The sequence below is a fragment of the Gopherus evgoodei genome, unplaced genomic scaffold (assembly GCF_007399415.2).
Source record: "Gopherus evgoodei ecotype Sinaloan lineage unplaced genomic scaffold, rGopEvg1_v1.p scaffold_51_arrow_ctg1, whole genome shotgun sequence".
Lineage (NCBI taxonomy): Eukaryota > Metazoa > Chordata > Testudines > Testudinidae > Gopherus > Gopherus evgoodei.
The window spans coordinates 591998-609363 of record NW_022060072.1 but is presented as its reverse complement, the minus strand read 5'-3'; the positions used below and the strand labels follow the sequence as shown (position 1 = coordinate 609363).

General features: G+C 67.1%; 3 protein-coding genes across 4 annotated transcripts; 2 read left to right on the top strand and 1 right to left on the bottom strand.

Annotated features, from left to right (window-relative positions):
• Window positions 1–130: 130 nt before the first annotated feature.
• Window positions 131–3275, top strand: LOC115643153 (transmembrane protein 272-like). Of its 2 annotated transcripts, none has more exons than XM_030546992.1 (5): window positions 131–377; window positions 1926–2014; window positions 2118–2168; window positions 2260–2457; window positions 2870–3275. In XM_030546992.1, the coding sequence occupies exons 2-5, from the start codon at window positions 1936–1938 to the stop codon at window positions 3085–3087; spliced, it is 546 nt and encodes a 181-aa protein (XP_030402852.1). In that variant the 5' UTR covers window positions 131–377; window positions 1926–1935; the 3' UTR covers window positions 3088–3275. The 2 variants fall into 2 exon arrangements, with proteins under 2 accessions (XP_030402852.1, XP_030402851.1); XM_030546991.1 differs by having other exon boundaries at window positions 1912–2014.
• A 1113-nt stretch (window positions 3276–4388) lies between these two features.
• Window positions 4389–7141, top strand: LAMTOR4 (late endosomal/lysosomal adaptor, MAPK and MTOR activator 4). Its single transcript, XM_030546995.1, has 4 exons — window positions 4389–4460; window positions 5412–5492; window positions 6135–6252; window positions 6636–7141. Exons 1-4 carry the CDS (start codon window positions 4458–4460, stop codon window positions 6731–6733), a joined length of 300 nt encoding a protein of 99 aa, XP_030402855.1. The 5' UTR covers window positions 4389–4457; the 3' UTR covers window positions 6734–7141.
• Window positions 7142–9575: 2434 nt separating this feature from the next.
• MAP11 (microtubule associated protein 11) lies at window positions 9576–16237 on the bottom strand. Its single transcript, XM_030546960.1, has 11 exons — window positions 15803–16237; window positions 15474–15569; window positions 15247–15376; window positions 14549–14635; window positions 14244–14364; window positions 13995–14142; window positions 13786–13868; window positions 11875–12038; window positions 11263–11417; window positions 10179–10372; window positions 9576–9826 (listed from the first exon to the last, which is right to left on the bottom strand). The coding sequence occupies exons 1-11, from the start codon at window positions 16187–16189 to the stop codon at window positions 9673–9675; spliced, it is 1719 nt and encodes a 572-aa protein (XP_030402820.1). The 5' UTR covers window positions 16190–16237; the 3' UTR covers window positions 9576–9672.
• Between the last annotated feature and the right edge of the window lie 1129 nt (window positions 16238–17366).

Below are 17366 nucleotides of genomic sequence, written 5' to 3'. Positions count from 1 at the left end.
GGGGGGCCCCTCACTCCCGACCCACAGCTCCCTGGGACCCCTCACTCCTGACCCGCAGCCCCTGCTAGCCCAGCCCTGCTGGTGCCCCTCACTCCCAACTCGTAGCCCCTGCCCCCCTAGCCCTGCCGGTGCCCCTCACTCCCGGCCCACAGCCCCTGCCAGCTCAGACCTGGGCTCTGCCCCCCCCCCCAGCTCCGTGGGCACTGTGCCCGCAGCCCCCCTGTGACATGGGGCAGGAAGTCAGACTCTGATCAGCTGTTCACTGCTGTGGTTTGGCCACTGGCTCACACTGCAGGGACGGAGCGCAAACGTTCTCAGCCCGTTTCTCTCCCTGGAGCCCCCTGGGGAGTCACAGCTGCCAGAGGTCCCCCCAGAGGGTAGGTGACCAGTCCTCAGGCCAGGCCCCCAGCAGAGGAGGGCTCAGTCTATGGGGACTCCTGGGCCCTCACACTCTGCTGGGGCTGATGGTGGGTGTGGGGTGGTTTAGTGCTGGGGGTGGGGAGTGATGAGCTGGGCTGAGATCAGACAGACTCATTCCACACGTGCACCACGCAGCAACTTCCGCCATGGGCCCAGAACAGAGATGGGGCCCCCCAGAGCAGACAGGCCCCTGTCCCATTCCCTGCCCCCCTGAGCCAGCCAGTCCCTGCCCTGGGGCCGAGTGGAAGCCAGCGCCCCCCAGAGGGGACAGGCCCCTGTCCCATTCCCGGCCCCCCTGAGCCAGCCAGTCCCTGCCCTGGGGGCGGGTGGGAGCCGGCGCCCCCAGAGGGGACAGGCCTCGCCCCTCAAACCCCATGACTTTAGCTGCTGTTATTACAGGAAGCCGTTTTATCTGCCCAGCTCACCAGAAAATAGCAGCAGGAAGTTCCCAAGATACAGCCTAGATTGTGACATGAGCCATCCAGCTCACTGCTCTGACCCCCCAGCCCCCACTCCCCTCCGAGAGCCAGGAAGAGAACCCAGGAGTCCTGGCTCCCAGCCCCCCCTGCTCTAACCCACCAGCCCCCACTGCCCTCCCAGAGCCAGGGAGAGAACCGAGGAGTCCTGGCTCCCAGCCCCCCTGCTCTAACCCACCAGCCCCCACTGCCCTCCCAGAGCCAGGGAGAGAACCCAGGAGTCCTGGCTCCCAGCCCCCCTGCTCTAACCCACCAGCCCCCACTCCCCTCCCAGAGCTGGGGAGAGAACCCAGGAGTCCTGGCTCCCAGCCCCCCTGCTCTAACCCACCAGCCCCCACTCCCCTCCCAGAGCCAGGGAGAGAACCCAGGAGTCCTGGCTCCCAGCCCCCCCTGCTCTGACCCACCAGCCCCCACTCCCCTCCCAGAGCCGGGGAGAGAACCCAGGAGTCCTGGCTTCCAGTCCAGCTTCTCGCCCATAAAACCAATTTGAAACCAGGCTCCTCCTTGAGAGGTTTCAGCTGGGCTAACGGTAGGGCACACCTGGACATCACCCCCCCCAAGGGAAATGTCCTTATAAGGAGTGGGAGAGGGGCCCTGCTTTACCTTAAGTGGGTGGGGCCAGGGGGCTATAAAAGGCCAGTCCCAAGGAAGGGGGCTGTAAGACAGACTGAAGGTAGGAATTGTAAGGGAGCAATTCCCAGCTCATTGGTGGGCTGGGAGTGAGGGGCACTGGCAGAGCTGGCCTGGGCTAGTGGGGGCTGTGGGTCAGGAGTGAGGGGCACTGGCAGGACTGAGGGAGCCCAGGGCTGGGCTAGTGGGGGCTGGGGGTTGGGAGTGAGGGGCACAGGCAGGAGTGGGCTAGCGGGGGCTGTGGGTCGGGAGTGATGGGCACAGGCAGGGCTGGACTAGTGGGGCCTGCGGGTCGGAAGTGAGGGGCACTGGCAGGGCTGGGCTAGTGGGGGCTGTGGGTCAGGAGTGAGGGGCACCCCAGCTCTAACATGCTCTGTGCCCCCAGCTCCTGCTGCCCAGACCCTGTGACATGGCTGAGGACCCAGATGGCAGCAGGGCCCCTCTACTGCCAGGCACTGCAGAGTCCCCTGTGCACCCTGCCCTGAACTGTAAGTGTGGGGCCCCCTGGGGGCTCTTGGTGGGGGGGGCAGGGGCTCGCTTACCTCCGCCCTTCCCCCTCGCCTGCCCCTAACCTTGGTGTCTCTCTTCCAGTCCTGGGGAAGGTGGTGGTCTCGGCGCTGCCCATTGCCAGCATCGTCATTGGTGAGTGTCGGGTGCTGATCTGACCCTGTGTGGGGGGCCCCCGTGGGCAGGGGCTGGCCTGGGCACTGACCTCCCTCTCTCCCCATGCCAGGAGCCCTGTACCTGGGCCAGTGCCCCAGCCAGCACCTCCTGCCCTATTACCTACTGGTGGGGGGCAGCACGGTCCTGCTGTTCCTGCTGCTCAGCTGCCTGCCCTGTGGTGATGGGACGGACCCCCCCCAGCTGAGTCCTGGTGCCCGCGGCTGGAGGGCGCTCTTCCTGCTCTTCCTCTTCGCGTGGTTCATTGCTGGTGAGCACCCCCTGGTACCCCTCCTTTATCCCAGGGAGGGGCTGAGCCCCGCCTGGCTCCCACTGCCCCCCTTCCCCAAGGGCTGTGCTACTTGGCTTTAAGGCTAGGGCCCTGGCTCCCCACGCCCTGCCTTGCGGCAGGGCGTGGGGGATTAGCTGGGGAGGGTCTCTGTGCCCCCTTTGGGTAGGTCCTCTCCCCCTGGCTGGGTTTGCCCCTTCCTGACCTGGCATCAGCTCCTTTTGGCTGGGTTTGGGGTAGGGTGACAGGACTGGGGTGGGGGGGTAATAGGAGCCCATATGAGACCCCCAAATGGGGGCTGTCCCTATAAAATTGGGACATCTGGTCACCCTAGTTTGGGGCCCCCTCCCCAGCCAGCCTTGGCCTCTGACCTCCAGTCTCTTCCCCCCACCAGGTAATGTCTGGGTCTACTCCATCTACCCTCCAGAGTACAAGGACCCCCACAATCCGAAGTTCTGCCACCAACTCCTCTACCTCTTTGCCTTCTGGGTCACCACGCTGGTGTACGTGGGGCTGGGGGTCGCGTTGCTGGCTGCTCTCGGCATCCTGGGCTGCCTGCTGCTGCTGCGGGCGCGGCTGCCCTGGCTGCAGCGGGGAGACGGCTACCCCTAGCAGGGGCTGGGGGGGAGGAGACAGAGGGGGGTTAATAAAGGCCTGAACCACTGCTGGTGAGTGGAGTCATCCTTGTCTGTGGGGCACCTCCCGTCAGCCCCCTGGAGTGGCTATGCCTCAGCCAGACTCTGAGGATCCCCTAAGGCAGAGCCCTTGGAGCCAGACCTGTGCTTGGGTAGCAGCTCTGGGGGTTCTCCTGCCCCCCTGCTTCAGGGCAGTGGAGTCCAGGTAGGGCTGCCTGCTGTGGCCCGAAGGGGGGTAAGCTAGACCCCTCCTGTGGGTATCCTCCTCCAGGCTTGGGGAGCTGCTGGGGGGGAGGATGGGGGCCACCCCTCAGCCGGAGGGAGTGGGCAGCCCTGGGGACTCCCTTGAGCTCTGATGGGGGGCCTGCCCTAGGGCACTGGCCTTCAGCCCAGGGAGGCTAGAAAGGGGAAGGTTGTTAGTTTAGGGGGGGCTATAGCACTGGGGGGCCCCAAAGCTACTGTCCCTCAGGGGCACAAGCTTCCCCTCCCCATGGTACAGCAGAGAAGGTGACCTTGACCTTCTGCCTCCCCCAAGTGGATGGGGGACCCCCTCAGAGAGTTGGGGGGGGAAGGAGCTTGGCTGGTCCCTGTCATGCTGGGAGCAGGCTCCCATCAGCTGCTGAGGCAACTGCTTGGGCCCCCAGGGATGGGTGTTGAATGCCCCCCCCTTAGTGAGACTCCCAGGAGCCCCTGGGGCAGGTGCGCCCCCCCATCCCTGCTTAGGGAGATTCCCATGAGCCCCTGGGGCAGAGGTGAGCCTGCCCTCCCCCCCTTTAGCGAGACTCCCATGAGCCTCTGGGGCAAGTGTCTCCCCTTAGCGAAACTCCCATGAGCCTCTGGGGCAAGTGTCTCCCCCTTAGCGAAACTCCCATGAGCCTCTGGGGCAAGTGTCTCCCCCTTAGCAATCCCATGAGCCTCTGGGGCAAGTGTCTCCCCCCTTAGCGAGACTCCCATGAGCCCCAGGGGCAGGTGGTTTCCCCCCATTAGCCAGACTCCCATCGGCCCCTGCGGCGGCCGGCCGTTGGCCTGGACTCCCATCAGCCCCTGCGCTGGGCGGTCACGCGCGCGGGGGCGTCTCCCGCGGCGCCTTCGGCAGCACCTGCCTTATGAATATTCATCAGCTCATTCCCACGGGCGGGCGGGGGCGAGGAAGCGGAAGTGGCTCAGCCCTTAGACCCCGCCCCCCGGCCCCACGCGAAGCGGCCTGGGCCAATGGCAGCGCGGGGCGCGAGGGGGCGGGGACGGACAGCGCCGCGGGCCAATGGGCGGGCTGAGGGGCGGGGATAAGAGGGGCGGGGCGGGGTGTCAGCTGACGGCGTAGCGAAGCGGGGCTGGTGCTGCGCTGAGATGGTGAGTGGAGCGTCGGGACCTGCACTGCACGTGGGGCGGCCCCCCCCCCGGGATGGGGCCGGGAAGAGCTCCTCCCTCCCCCCCGGGGCCTGGACCCCCCCATTGCACAGAGCTGGGGAGGGGTGGGAGAGCCCCCCATTGGGCCTGGACCCCCCCCCCATTGCACGGAGCTGGATAAGAGGGAGCGGGGCCTGGACCCCCCCATTGCAGAGCTAGGGAGAGCCCCTCCCCTCTCCTCCGGGGGCCTGGACCCCCCCATTGCAGAGCTGGGGAGAGTCCCTCGCCTGGTCTCTGGGAGCCTGGACCCCCCCCATTGCAGGGAGCTGGGGAGGGGCGGGAGAGTCCCCCCTGGGGCCTGGACCCCCCCATTGCACGGAGCTCGGGAGGGGTGGGAGAGCCCCCCCTGGGGCCTGGACCCCCCATTGCACAGAGCTGGATAAGAGGGAGCGGGGCCTGGACCCCCCCATTGCAGAGCTGGGGAGAGCCCCTCCCCTCTCCTCCGGGGGCCTGGACCCCCCTATTGCAGAGCTGGGGAGAGTCCCTCGCCTGGTCTCTGGGAGCCTGGACCCCCCCCATTGCAGGGAGCTGGGGAGGGGCGGGAGAGCCCCCCCTTGGGGCCTGGACCCCCCCATTGCAGAGCTGGAGAGGGGCGTGGTTGTTCTTGGCCTGTTATCTGGGGGTCTGATAACGAACCACAGGGCCCATTTCCCCGTGTGGGGCTGGGTGGGGAGGGGATTCTCCATCATGGACCCGATTTCTATCTAGGCCAGATTCCTGCTGGCAGGACCTGCTGTCCCGGGACCTAGAATGGCAGGTGGCCCTGGTCTGGGTCCCAGGACCCCTGACGAGTGGGTCTCAGGTCCCTATGGGAGCTAGGAACCCACCTCTGGGCTGGTCCCCTCACGCCTCTGCCCCACACGCCTGCTCTGACCTCCCCTCCCACCTCTGCAGACCACGGCACTGACCCAGGGGCTGGAGCGGATCCCCGACCAGCTGGGCTACCTGGTGATCTGCGATGGAGCCGTGCTGGCGGTGAGTGCAGGGGGCAGGCAGGACTCCTGGGTTTTCTCCCCGGCTCTGGGAGGGGAGTGGGGGCTGGTGGGTCAGAGCAGGGGGAGCTGGGACTCCTGGGTTCTCTCCCCGGCTCTGGGAGGGGAGTGGGGGCTGGTGGGTCAGAGCAGTGGGAGCTGGGACTCCTGGGTTCTCTCCCCGGCTCTGGGAGGGGAGTGGGGACTGGTGGTTTAGAGCAGAGGTGGCTGGGAGCCAGGACTCCTGGGTTCTCTCCCTGGCTCTGGGAGGGGAGTGGGGGCTGGTGGGTCAGAGCAGGGGGGCTGGGAGCCAGGACTCCTGGGTTTTCTCCCCGGCTCTGGGAGGGGAGTGGGGGCTGGTGGTCAGAGCAGGGGGGCTGGGAGCTGGGACTCCTGGGTTCTCTCCCTGGCTCTGGGAGGGGAGTGGGGGCTGGTGGGTTAGAGCAGGGGGGGGGTGGGAGCCAGGACTCCTGGGTTCTCTCTCCACTCTGGGAGGGGAGTGGGGGCTGGTGGATTAGAGCTGGGGGGCTGGGGTTTCTATAGTCAGTTGTGCTGCTGACCCACTGTGTGAATCTGAGGGTTGGGCAGAGGCGGGGGGGTTCCTTATTCTCTCTAACCCCTGGCTCCCCCCTCCCCTGCTGTGCAGTCGGCCGGTGACCTGGAGAATGCCGAGCACACAGCCGGGGTGATCTCGGAGCTGGTGGCCACAGCCTGCGGCTTCCGGCTCCAGCGTAGCCCTGACCCCCCGTTCAAACGCCTCTCAGGTGAGCCCTGGGGGGGGAGAAGGTGCTTGGGAGGAAGTTACTGTGGCTGGGCAGGGGGCAGAGGTGCTGGCCTGGGTGGGAGGGGATGGGGGGCTGGTGCTATAGGCCCTGTGTCCCAGGCCTTCTCCTGTTCCCAGCTCCCTGTCAGTGACCCACGAGGAGCAGTGATACAGCCTCTGCACCCCCAAGGGGTCTCTTTCCCCCCACCTCCGAGACTGAACCACTACAGAAACTTCCCATGGGGCCACGCTCCCCGTCCGCCTCCCATCGACCCCTGTGGGGGAGAGGAGTCTCACTCGATCGCCTGTGAGCCTCTGGGGTAGTGGTGGCCGGTCTCTCCCCACCCCTAGCAGGGGGTCTCATGCCGAACTCTCTCCCCCCAGTGGTGTTCGGGGAACACACTTTCCTGGTGACTGTCTCCGGCCAGAAGATCTTCGTGGTGAAGCGACAGAAGCACTTGCGGGAGCCGGTCGCCGTCTGAGCCGCAGGGGCGGGTTCCACGCACGAGTGTGGCTGGGTGAAATGGGGGGAGGGCTCCCCTTGAGTTCCTGACCTGGCCCTGGCTTGACCTGTGAGGGTGTCACAGGGGCTGGTCAGGGACCCCGCCCCCAGCTTTCCCCTGGCAGCACCTGCCCCCCATGGCTGCCTGAATGAAGCCTCTGCACCTGCTAGGACTAGCTGGGTGGGGTCCCCCACTTCACCGGGGTCCCCTGCTGGGGCAGGAGGGCTCCAGAAATGCCCCCTGCAAACACCCCCAGCTGGTGGTGACAGGAGGGGAGGCTGCAGTGGCATCTGTGGGACTTTCTGGAGATTTGGGGTGAGGGGAAATCTGTTCTGGCCAGGGGCCTCCCTGTAACTGTTCAGAGAATAAAGTGTCTTTCCTAGCTGGTCTGGGGCATTTCCTTCCTTGGGGGGGGGTTGTGGGGGTCCTACCCCCCATGCTCCAGGAGAGCCCTTGAGGTGCTGTGGGTCACTGCTGCACCCTTTCCCTCTGCAGCTACAGCCTGGGTGGGTCACAGGGGGCAGCTCCCCCCAGCTCGCAGGGGTGGCTCAGGCTTCCTGCACATGCAGCCAGTGGTGGTGAGTCGTTCCCACTCAGAGTGACAGACTCTGGCAGCACTGTTCTGTGGGGGCCGGCTCCCTGCAGGCGCTGGCAGCGCTGTTCCCACAGGGGCTGGCTCCCTGCCCTCAGAGCGACTGGCTCAGGCTCCCAGCAGGCTCTGGCAGTGCTGTTCCCACAGGGGCCGGCTCCCTGCCCTCAGAGCGACTGGCTCAGGCTCCCAGCAGGCTCTGGCAGCGCTGTTCCCACAGGGGCCGGCTCCCTGCCCTCAGAGCGACTGGCTCAGGCTCCCAGCAGGCTCTGGCAGTGCTGTTCCCACAGGGGCCGGCTCCCTGCCCATCAGAGCGACTGGCTCAGGCTCCCAGCAGGCTCTGGCAGTGCTGTTCCTACAGGGGCCAGCTCCCTGCCCTCAGAGCGACTGGCTCAGGCTCTGGGCAGGCTCTGGCAGTGCTGTTCCCACAGGGGCCGGCTCCCTGCCCTTGGAGCAAGTGGCTCAGGCTCCCGGCAGCACCATTCACATAGGGGCCTGCTCCCTGCCCTCAAAGGCACTGGCTCAGGCTCCGGCAGAGTCAGTCCCAGGGGGGCCGGCTCCTTGCTCTTGGAGCGCGCGGCTCAGGCAGTGCTAGTCCCAGCTGACTCCCCCACCTCGACCTGCCAGAACCTTCCATTCCCTAGGGCAGGCAGTGGGTAGTCACTGGGTGCAGCACCTGGTGGGCTGGGGCCCTCCTGCTCTCGGGCGGGGGTGGGCGCAGTGCGGGGTGTTATGCTCCCCTGACACGCAGCAAAGCCGGGCTGGTTCCATCCCATGAGGTTTATTCACAGACACAAATCGCGGCCAGTTCAGAGACAAATAAATAACAAAAAATGGAAATAAAGTGCAGTGGGGGCCCCTGGTCCAGTGAGTCCCTCTAGGCTAGATGGGGCGGGGGGGGTTAGCCTGAGTTGGCCCCCCTTCCCCAGCAGGGGACAGGGAATGTACCCTCACCGAGGCATGTGGGGCTGGGACCTTCCAGGGGGTGGCTCAGGGCTGGGCTAGGCGCCTTCCTTCCCTCAGCGGGCTGGGATGGGGGCTGGCAAAGCTCAGCTAGAGTGAGGGGAGGAGGCAGCCCCAGGGGCTGATGGGAGTCTGGCTCTGAGGCGGCTGCTGCCCCGGGGGCTAATGGGAGTCTGGCTCTGAGGCGGCTGCTGCCCCAGGGGCTGATGGGAGTCTGGTTAGGTGGTGGACGCTGCCCCAGGGGCTGATGGGAGTCTGGTTGGGTGGTGGACGCTGCCCCAGGGGCTGATGGGAGTCTGGCTTTGAGGGGGATGCTGTCCCAGGGGCTGATGGGAGTCTGGTTGGGTGGTGGGCACGGCCCCAGGGGCTGATGGGAGTCTGGCTCTGAGGGGGCTGCTGCCCCATGGGGCTGATGGGAGTCTGGTTGGGTGGTGGATGCTGCCCCAGGGGCTGATGGGAGTCTGGCTCTGAGGGGGCTGCTGCCCCATGGGGCTGATGGGAGTCTGGTTGGGTGGTGGATGCTGCCCCAGGGGCTGATGGGAATCTGGTTGGGCGGTGGATGCTGCCCCAGGGGCTGATGGGAGTCTGGTTGGGTGGTGGACGCTGCCCCAGGGGCTGATGGGAGTCTGGTTGGGTGGTGCACGCTGCCCCAGGGGCTGATGGGAGTCTGGCTCTGAGGGAGACGCTGCCCCAGGGGCTGATGGGAGTCTGGTTGGGTGATGGGCACGGCCCCAGGGGCTGATGGGAGTCTGGCTCTGAGGGGGCTGCTGCCCCAGGGGGCTGATGGGAGTCTGGTTGGGTGGTGGACGCTGCCCCAGGGGCTGATGGGAGTCTGGTTGGGTGATGGGCACGGCCCCAGGGGCTGATGGGAAGGAATGTGTTCACTCCAGCCCAGCCAGGGCCAAACAGTACCATGGGTCCCTGCTCCCCAGCTCAGGAGGGGGGGGGAGGGGCCCCCAAATTAAAAAGGCAATGCAGGAAGCAAAGGGTTTTGTAAACAGAGACTGGGAACCAGTAAGGAGATGTGTTTACCCCACCCATAGTCAGGGGTCCCCCCTGGAACCCCCCTAAACAACAGCAGCGAAACAGCAGCAGGATCACCCTGAAAATGGCACCCAGCAGCCCCAGCTCCCCCCTCCCACCCCTCCAGCACTGACGCAGAATGCAGTTCTCGCCCACCCCCTCACCCGCTGTGTCCGAGTCTGCGGTTCCCTCCCCCCCTTGGCACATGCCAGCCTCTCTCCCTGCCCCATGGTCCCAGGCCTCCAGCAACATGAGCTCTGGGGAGAAGCAGCGGGGCTGGGAAATGCGGGGGGCTTGTCCCATGGCCCAGGATTGGCAGGGGGGTGGGGCGTGTTTGGCCTCTTCACTTGATGGGCTCCACCACCAGCACCTTGCACTCCCGCTTGGCGATCTTGTCCAGCGACAGGATGCTCTTCTCGGGGGGCAGGTAGAGGGGGCGGCCCACGGGGGAGCCCACGGGCGGGGTGATGGCGCGGCGCTCCATGACGCTGCCTGACCTGTCGGCGGGGGCACCAGGGGTCAGTGGAGGGAGGCTCCGATTCCACCCCTCCCCCCGACAGCTCTCCCCACACCCCCTTTTCAATCCATTCCCCTCTCACAGCCAGAAGAGGGACCCAGGAGTCCTGGCTCCCACCAGGTGGGGGTGGGAGGGGGGAAGAGCACCAATGCCCTCACCTGATTGGCCACCCTACTGCAGACAGGTGACTGAGGGGGAGGGGCCCAATGTTAGAGCCCCACCTCCCCAGGCTCCACCCACTTGCCAGGCTCCTCCCCTCCTTAAATACTGCAGCACTTCTGGGCAGAGCTCCCCTCCCAGGCTCCCCCATTCCCCAGCAGCCCCCCGTGTACCTCATGAGGTGGCTGCGGGACGGCTGCTGGTGGGAGAAGGACTGGGACCGGCCCAGCCCGGCCTGGTGCCGCTCCACCAGGTCCCGCACAGCCGGGCTGCCGGGGCTGCTCCTGCGCGAGATGGGCCGGGCGTCGGGGGGTGGGTTCGAGACGCTCGCCGTGAACTGCAGCTTCAGCTTCATGTGCTGGGAGAGCTGGGGGGAGGAGAGAGAGGAGTGGGGAAACTGCCCCTCCCTGCACCCCCCCCAGAGATCCCAGGGGTCCTGGCTCCCAGCCCCCCTGCTCTAACCCACCAGCCTCCACTCCCCTCCCAGAGCCAGGAGAGAGAACCCAGGAGTCCTGGCTCCCAGCCCCCCCGCTCTAACCCACCAGCCTCCACTCCCCTCCCAGAGCCAGGAGAGAGAACCCAGGAGTCCTAGCTCCCAGCCCGCCCTGCTCTGACCCACCAGCCTCCACTCCCCTCCCAGAGCTGGGGAGAGAACCCAGGAGTCCTGGCTCCCAGCCCCCCCTGCTCTAACCCACCAGCCCCCACTGCCCTCCCAGAGCCAGGGAGAGAACCCAGGAGTCCTGGTTCCCAGCCCGCCCTGCTCTGACCCACCAGCCCCCACTCCCCTCCCAGAGCCGGGGAGGGAACCCAGGAGTCCTGGCTCCCAGCCCCCCTGCTCTAACCCACCAGCCTCCACTCCCCTCCCAGAGCCGGGGAGGGAACCCAGGAGTCCTGGCTCCCAGCCCCCTGCTCTAACCACCAGCCCCCACTCCCCTCCCAGAGCCGGGGAGAGAACCCAGGAGTCCTGGCTCCCAGCCCCCCTGCTCTAACCCACCAGCCCCCACTCCCGTCCCAGAGCCGGGGAGAGAACCCAGGAGTCCTGGCTCCCAGCCCCCCTGGTTTAAGCCACCCGCCTCCACTTCCCCCTAGAGCCAAGGAGAGAACCCAGGAGTCCTGGCCACCAGCCCCCACTCCCCTCCCAGAGCCGGGGAGAGAACCCAGGAGTCCTGGCTCCCAGCCCCGCTGCTGTAAGCCACCAGCCCCCACTCCCGTCCCAGAGCCGGGGAGAACCCAGGCGTCCAGACCCCCCGCAGGTACCTCGAAGAGGCCGGCGCGCAGGGCCTGGAAGGCGACACGGATGGTCAGGGCGCTGCCCTTGCGCGAGTAGCCCAGGCTGTTGAGGGGCGTGTGGCAGACGATGGAGTCCAAGGCTGCCTGCGTGGCCCGGCGCTCCTCGCTGGACAGCTTCTTCCCTGAGGGTGGAGGGGGGCAGTCAGAGCCACCTGGAGCCTCCTACGCACACCCCCACAATGCCAGACCCCCGCCGGACCCCTGGCCCGTCGCCGAGCCCTCCCAGTGCTCCCAGCCCCTCACCGAACCCTCCCAGCCCCTCCTGACCCCTCCTAGTGCTCCCAGCCCCTCATCGAACCCTCCCAGCCCCTCCTGTTCCCTCCCGGGGCTCCCAGCCCCCCACCAAACCCTCCCAGCCCCTCCTGACCCCTCCCAGGGCTCCCAGCCCCTCCTGACCCCTCCTAGTGCTCCCAGCCCCTCCTGACCCCTCCCAGGGCTCCCAGCCCCCCATCAAAACCTCCCAGCCCGCCACTGAACCCCCAACCCTGGGCCAGCCCAGCCTGCTCACGTTCCCCACAGCTCCATCCTGCAGCCCTCCATGCCCATCCCACAACACCAGGCCCCCGCAGCCCCGCCTACCCGCCGTGGCGCTCTCCGGGGTCCAGACGAGCCGCACGGCCAGGAAGTCCTGCAGGTTGTTGAGCAGGGTGTAGGTGACGGTAAAGCGTCGGCGCAGGGGCACGGGTGACTCGCAGGCAGCTGTCATCACGAACCGTGGCCGGTCCAGCCGGATGCTGGGCAGCCTGGAGGGGCAGCGGGGGGTCAGCGCAGGGCACTGGGACCGCCCCACCCTGCCATGGGCACCAGGATCCCCCTGCACAGCTAACCTGGGCAGCCAGAAGGAGCCATGGGAGGTACTGCTACCTTGGAGCCCCTGAGCTGGAGGCAGGGGGGGTCTGAGGTTGGGGGGGCGTCAGAGCTGCGGGAACAGAAAAGCAGCCAGACTGGGTCAGACCGAGGGTCCATCGAGCCCAGTGTCCTGTCTGCCGACTGCGGCCAGTGCCAGGCGCCCCCGAGGGAACGAACAGAACAGGGAATCACCGAGTGACCCAGCCCCTGTCGCCCATTGCCAGCTCTGGCAAACAGAGGCTACGGACACCATCCCTGCCCCACCTGGCTAGTAGCCATCGACGGGCCCGTCCTCTGGGATCTTCTCTAGTTCTTCTTTGAACCCTGGTATAGTCTTGGCCTCCGCAACACCCCCTGGCAAGGAGTTCCCCAGGTTAACAGTGCGTTGGGTGCAGAAATACGTCCTTGTGTTTGTTTTAAACCTGCTGCCTGTTCATTTCATTGGGTGCCCCCTAGTTCTTGTGTTATGAGAAGGAGTAAATAACACTCCCTTATCTACTTTCTCTGCACCCGTCATGATTTTATAGCCCTCTATTCACATCCTCCCTTAGTCTCCTCTTTCCTAAGCTGAACAGTCCCAGTCTGATTAATCTCTCCTCACACAGCAGCCAGTTCAGACCCCTCATCAGTTTTGTTGCCCTTTTCTGAAACTTTGACAGTCCCACTAGATCCTTTCTGCGATGGGGCGACCACACCTGCCCACAGTATTCGAGGGGTGGGCGTCCCATGGATTTCTAGAGAGGCAACAGGATATTTTCTGTCTGATTCTCTCTCCCTTTCTTAATGATTCCCAACTTTCTGGTTGCATTTCCGGCTGCGGCTGCACCTGGAGTGGCTGTTTGCAGAGACCTCTCCACAGGGACTCCAAGATCTCTCCTGAGCGGGAACAGCTCATTCAGCCCCCATCCCTGGAGATGCCGAGTTGGGATGATGTTTCCAATGTGCATCGCTTTGCATTGAGCAACACTGAATTTCACCTGCCACGTTGTTGCCCCGTCACCCAGTTCTGGGAGATCCCTTTGTAGCTCTCCCCAGCCTGCCTGGGACTGAACTATCCTGAGCAGTTTTGTATCATCTGCAGATGTTGCCACCTCACTCTTCCCCCTTTATCCAGATGGTTTATGACTCTGTTGAACAGGACGGGGCCCGGCACAGACCCCTGGGGGCACCACGGTTTCCCTCTCTCCACGCTGAAAACTGCCCATTTGTTCCTACCCTTTGTTTCCTGTCTGTTACCCAGTTACTGATCCAGGAGGGGACCTCCCCTCCTGTCCCATCACAGCTGACTTTGCCTAAGAGCCTTTGGGGAGGGGGCTGGGCAAAGGCTTTCTGGAAATCGAAATACCCTCTATCCACTGGATCCCCCTGGGCCACGTGTCTGTTCAGCCCCTCCACGAATTCTAGTAGATTGGTGAGGCGCGATTTCCCTTTACTAAAACCTCGGTGACTCTTCCCCAAGTTCGGTTCATCTCCCTGTTTGACAATTCTGTTCTTTACTAGAGTATCAGCCAGTTTGCCCAAGCCAGGCTTACTGGCCTGTGATTGCCCAGGGCGGGAGGGACCCCAGGACCAGGAGGGCATCGGAGCTGGGGGCAGACCAGAGCCATCGGAGTCGGGAGGTGGGACAGGGGTGTCTCTCACCTGTAGTGGGTGTAGATGCTGCTGGTGAAGGGGAGTTTGGGTGTCGACCACTGAACCACAGCCACCAGGGGGACCTCCAGACCCTGGGGGAGCAGGGGGGAGAGTGAGTGACAGCCCCATGGCCCCGCCCCCACTGCCCTTTCCCCTCCTTTTGCCCTGTGGCCCCACCCCTCATGGCCCTGCCCCCGGCCCCTGCCCCTTGCACCCACCTCCTTGGTGTCCTCCTGGGGCCGCTCGGGTGCCTGTAGCTGGAAGAGGAAGTTCTGCTCCTCCAGGGCGCTCAGGGCGCAGGGGCAGCCGGAGCCGGCACCGGCCACGCGGCAGAAGGCGCCGACGGGCACCTCGCCCGAGTGATGGCTGCGGGGGGAGGGATAGGGAGGGAGTGTCATCCCCATAGGCTGCCCCACAGAGACCCCCCTGCACCCCCCGATACACACACTGAGCCCCCCACAGCTCACCAGACGTCGTCGACCAGCAGCACGGAGCCGTCGGGCAGCATGGGCAGGTAGCTGGCGTTGAAGTTGGGCAGGATGCGGACATCCCACAGGGAGATTTCCTCCTGGGAGCAGCCGTTCAGCACTGGGGAGGAGGGCGGGCGGGTCAGAGACGGGGCGCCCCACACTCAGCCCTGCCCCCCCCATAGGCCCAGGGCCCCCCAGCTCCCCGCCCACAGCTCCAGCACCCCCCACAGCTCCTGCCCCCTGTCCTGCTACCCCTCCCCCCACGGCTCCAGGCCCCCCACCCTAGCCCGGTTCCCCGTTACCCTTGAGCACGGTCAGGTATTTCCCGGAGACGTTGAGCTGGCGGCATTTCAGCCCCGGAGGGGGCAGCACGGTCAGCATGGTGCTCACTGCAGGGGCAAAGGGCAGGGGTCAGAGCGGTCACTGGGGCAAAGGTCAGGGGGGTTGGGAGTGACCGTGGGGCAGGGGCTGCGGGTCGGGACTGAGGGGCGCCATGGGGCAGGGCCATGGGGCAGGGCCGTGGGCTGTCAGTCTGGGCTGAAGGGCAGAGGCTGCGGGTCGGGACTGAGGGGCGCCATGGGGCAGGCTGTGGGGCAGGGCCATGGGCTGTCAGTCTGGGCTGAGGGACAGAGGCTGTGGGTCAGGACTGAGGGGTGCCATGGGGCAGGCTGTGGGGCAGGGCCGTGGGCTGTCAGTCTGGGCTGAGGGACAGAGGCTGTGGGTCAGGACTGAGGGGTGCCATGGGGCAGGCTGTGGGGCAGGGCCGTGGGCTGTCAGCCTGGGCTGAAAGGCAGAGGCTGCGGGTCAGGACTGAGGGGCGCCATGGGGCAGGCTGTGGGGCAGGGCCGTGGGCTGTCAGTCTGGGCTGAGGCTGCGGGTCGGGACTGAGGGGCGCCATGGGGCAGGGCCATAGGCTGTCAGTCTGGGCTGAGGGACAGAGGCTGTGGGTCAGGACTGAGGGGTGCCGTGGGGCAGGCTGTGGGGCGGGGGCTGCACCTACCTTGGGCTTTGAAGGCCCCCTGCTCCTCGCGGAAGAGCTGGGCCGGCGCCCGGTTCTGCAGCAGGCTCAGGTACCCCCGTTCCCGCACCTCCGGAGCCTCCTGCTCCCGCTTCCACACCGTCACCACAATCTGCGGGGGGCGGGTGTCATGTCAGCGCTGGGGGGCTGGCCCCACTCCCAGCCCCCCCCAGCCCTTGTCCCACAGGGCCCCGGCCCCCCTCACTCACCTTGGCCTTGACGGTCCCGGGGGGCAGGTTGTCCAGGGAAATGGTCAGCGGGAAAATGACCTCGTCCGTGGAGACGATTGGTTCTTCCACGGGTATCTGGGTGGGTTGTGGGGAGCCATGAGTCCCACAGCGACCCCCAACCGACCCGCAGCCCCGTGTCCCCCTCACTCCTGCCCCACAGCCCGGAGCCCCCCACCCCTGGGTGCCCCTTGCTCCTGCCCCACAGCCCGGAGCCCCCCACCCCTGGGTGCCCCTTGCTCCTGACCCCCGGTTTCCCTCACACCCACCCTGCAGCCCCCACCTGCCCAGCGCCCCACACCCCCTCTCACCCCGGCGGCTGGTCGGCCCAGGGGTCCCTGGCCGTGGGTCAGCAGGGGCCGGCAGTCCCGGAAGGAACCGGGCGCCGGAGGGGGTGCGTCCCCATCCCTGCCCGGCTCCTCGAGGGGCTCCCCGTCCCCCTCGCCCCCCAGGTCGAGCCCCCCGGGGCTGACGCTGGCCAGGGCGGCCAGGGAGGAGCCCAGCTCCCCCCAGGGGGTGCGGGCGCCCCCCGGCCCGGGCCGGCCCCGCAGCACCAGCAGGAAGCAGACGGTCTCGCCCAGGTAGAGATGGTTTCGCCGGGGCAGTGCCCGGTACCGGCCCGGCTCGCCCCGCAGCAGCTCCCGGGCCGGGAAGGGCACGGCCGGGAAGTACATGAAGTAATCGCACTGCGCCTCCATGGTGGGAGGATCTGGGGGGCTGGGGAGGATCTGGGGGGCTGGGGAGGATCTGGGGGGCTGGGGAGGATCTGGGGGGCTGATGAATTGGGGGGCTGGAGGAGGATCTGGGGGGATGGGGAATTGGGGGGACTGGAGGATCTGGGGGGCTGGGGAATTGGGGGGCTGGGGAATTTGGGGGGCTGGAAGAGGATCTGGGGGGCTGATGAATTGGGGGGCTGGAGGAGGATCTGGGGGGATGGGGAATTGGGGGGACTGGAGGATCTGGGGAATTAGGGGACTGGGGCAGTGCGGGGCTGGGTGGCGAGAATTGAGGCTGGAGAAGACCCCGAGGGAATGGGGGGGGTTGGAGGGATCTGGGGCAGTGGGGGGGATCTGGGGGGCTGGGCTGGGGGGGTTGGGGCCCTGCAGGGATTAGGCTGGGATCCCGGGGGGCTGGGAGTGTAGGGGGGGAAGGGATCTGGGGCAGGGTGAGGGGGGCGCTGGGGGTGGGATTCCGGGAGCTGGGGCAGGGGAGTTGGAGGACCGGGGGGGGCGCTAGGACCCAGGAGGGTTGGGGGGGGTTTGGCGGCCCCGGATGGGGGGCACTAGGACCGGGGGGGGGCCGCTAGGGGCGGGGGAGCTGCGGGGGGGATTGGCGGACCCGGGGGGGTTGGGGGGATTGGTGGATCCCGTGGGGGGGGCGCTAGGGGTGGGGGGGTTGGCGGACCCGGGGGGGGCGCTAGGGGCGGGGGGGCCGGGGGGGATTGGCGGACCGGGAGTGGGGGGCGCTAGGACCCGGGGTGGGGGGCCGCTAGGGGCGGGGGGGCTGCGGGGGGGATTGGCGGACCCGGGGGGGTTGGGGGGGTTGGCGGACCCGGGGGGGGGCGCTAGGGGCGGGGGGGCCAGGGGGGGTTGGAGGACCGGGGGGGGGCGCTAGGACCCAGGAGGGTTGGGGGGGGATTGGCGGCCCCGGATGGGGGGCACTAGGACCGGGGGGGGCCGCTAGGGGCGGGGGAGCTGCGGGGGGGATTGGCGGACCCGGGGGGGTGGATCCCGTGGGGGGGGCGCTAGGGGCGGGGGGGGATTGGCGGGCCGGGAGTGGGGGGCGCTAGGACCCGGGGGCGGCGCTGGGGCCGGGCGGGTCCCGCTCTCGGGGGGATCCCGGGCCGGGCGCTGCAGCCGGGGCCGGGCGCGGAGG

Bases quoted from the DNA above. Each gene is read 5' to 3' on its own strand.
- LOC115643153 (XM_030546992.1), top strand. From the start codon at position 1,936: ATGGCTGAGGACCCAGATGGCAGCAGGGCCCCTCTACTGCCAGGCACT. The intron at 2,169-2,259 runs GTGAGTGTCGGG...TCCCCATGCCAG, and splicing joins CATTGCCAGCATCGTCATTG to GAGCCCTGTACCTGGGCCAG. The intron at 2,458-2,869 runs GTGAGCACCCCC...TCCCCCCACCAG, and splicing joins CTTCGCGTGGTTCATTGCTG to GTAATGTCTGGGTCTACTCC.
- LAMTOR4 (XM_030546995.1), top strand. The intron at 5,493-6,134 runs GTGAGTGCAGGG...CCTGCTGTGCAG, and splicing joins GCGATGGAGCCGTGCTGGCG to TCGGCCGGTGACCTGGAGAA. The intron at 6,253-6,635 runs GTGAGCCCTGGG...CTCTCCCCCCAG, and splicing joins CCCGTTCAAACGCCTCTCAG to TGGTGTTCGGGGAACACACT.
- MAP11 (XM_030546960.1), bottom strand. From the start codon at position 16,189: ATGGAGGCGCAGTGCGATTACTTCATGTACTTCCCGGCCGTGCCCTTC. The intron at 14,143-14,243 runs GTGAGCTGTGGG...CTCCCCCCGCAG, and splicing joins CTGCTGGTCGACGACGTCTG to CCATCACTCGGGCGAGGTGC. The intron at 13,869-13,994 runs GTGGGTGCAAGG...CTGCTCCCCCAG, and splicing joins CCCAGGAGGACACCAAGGAG to GGTCTGGAGGTCCCCCTGGT.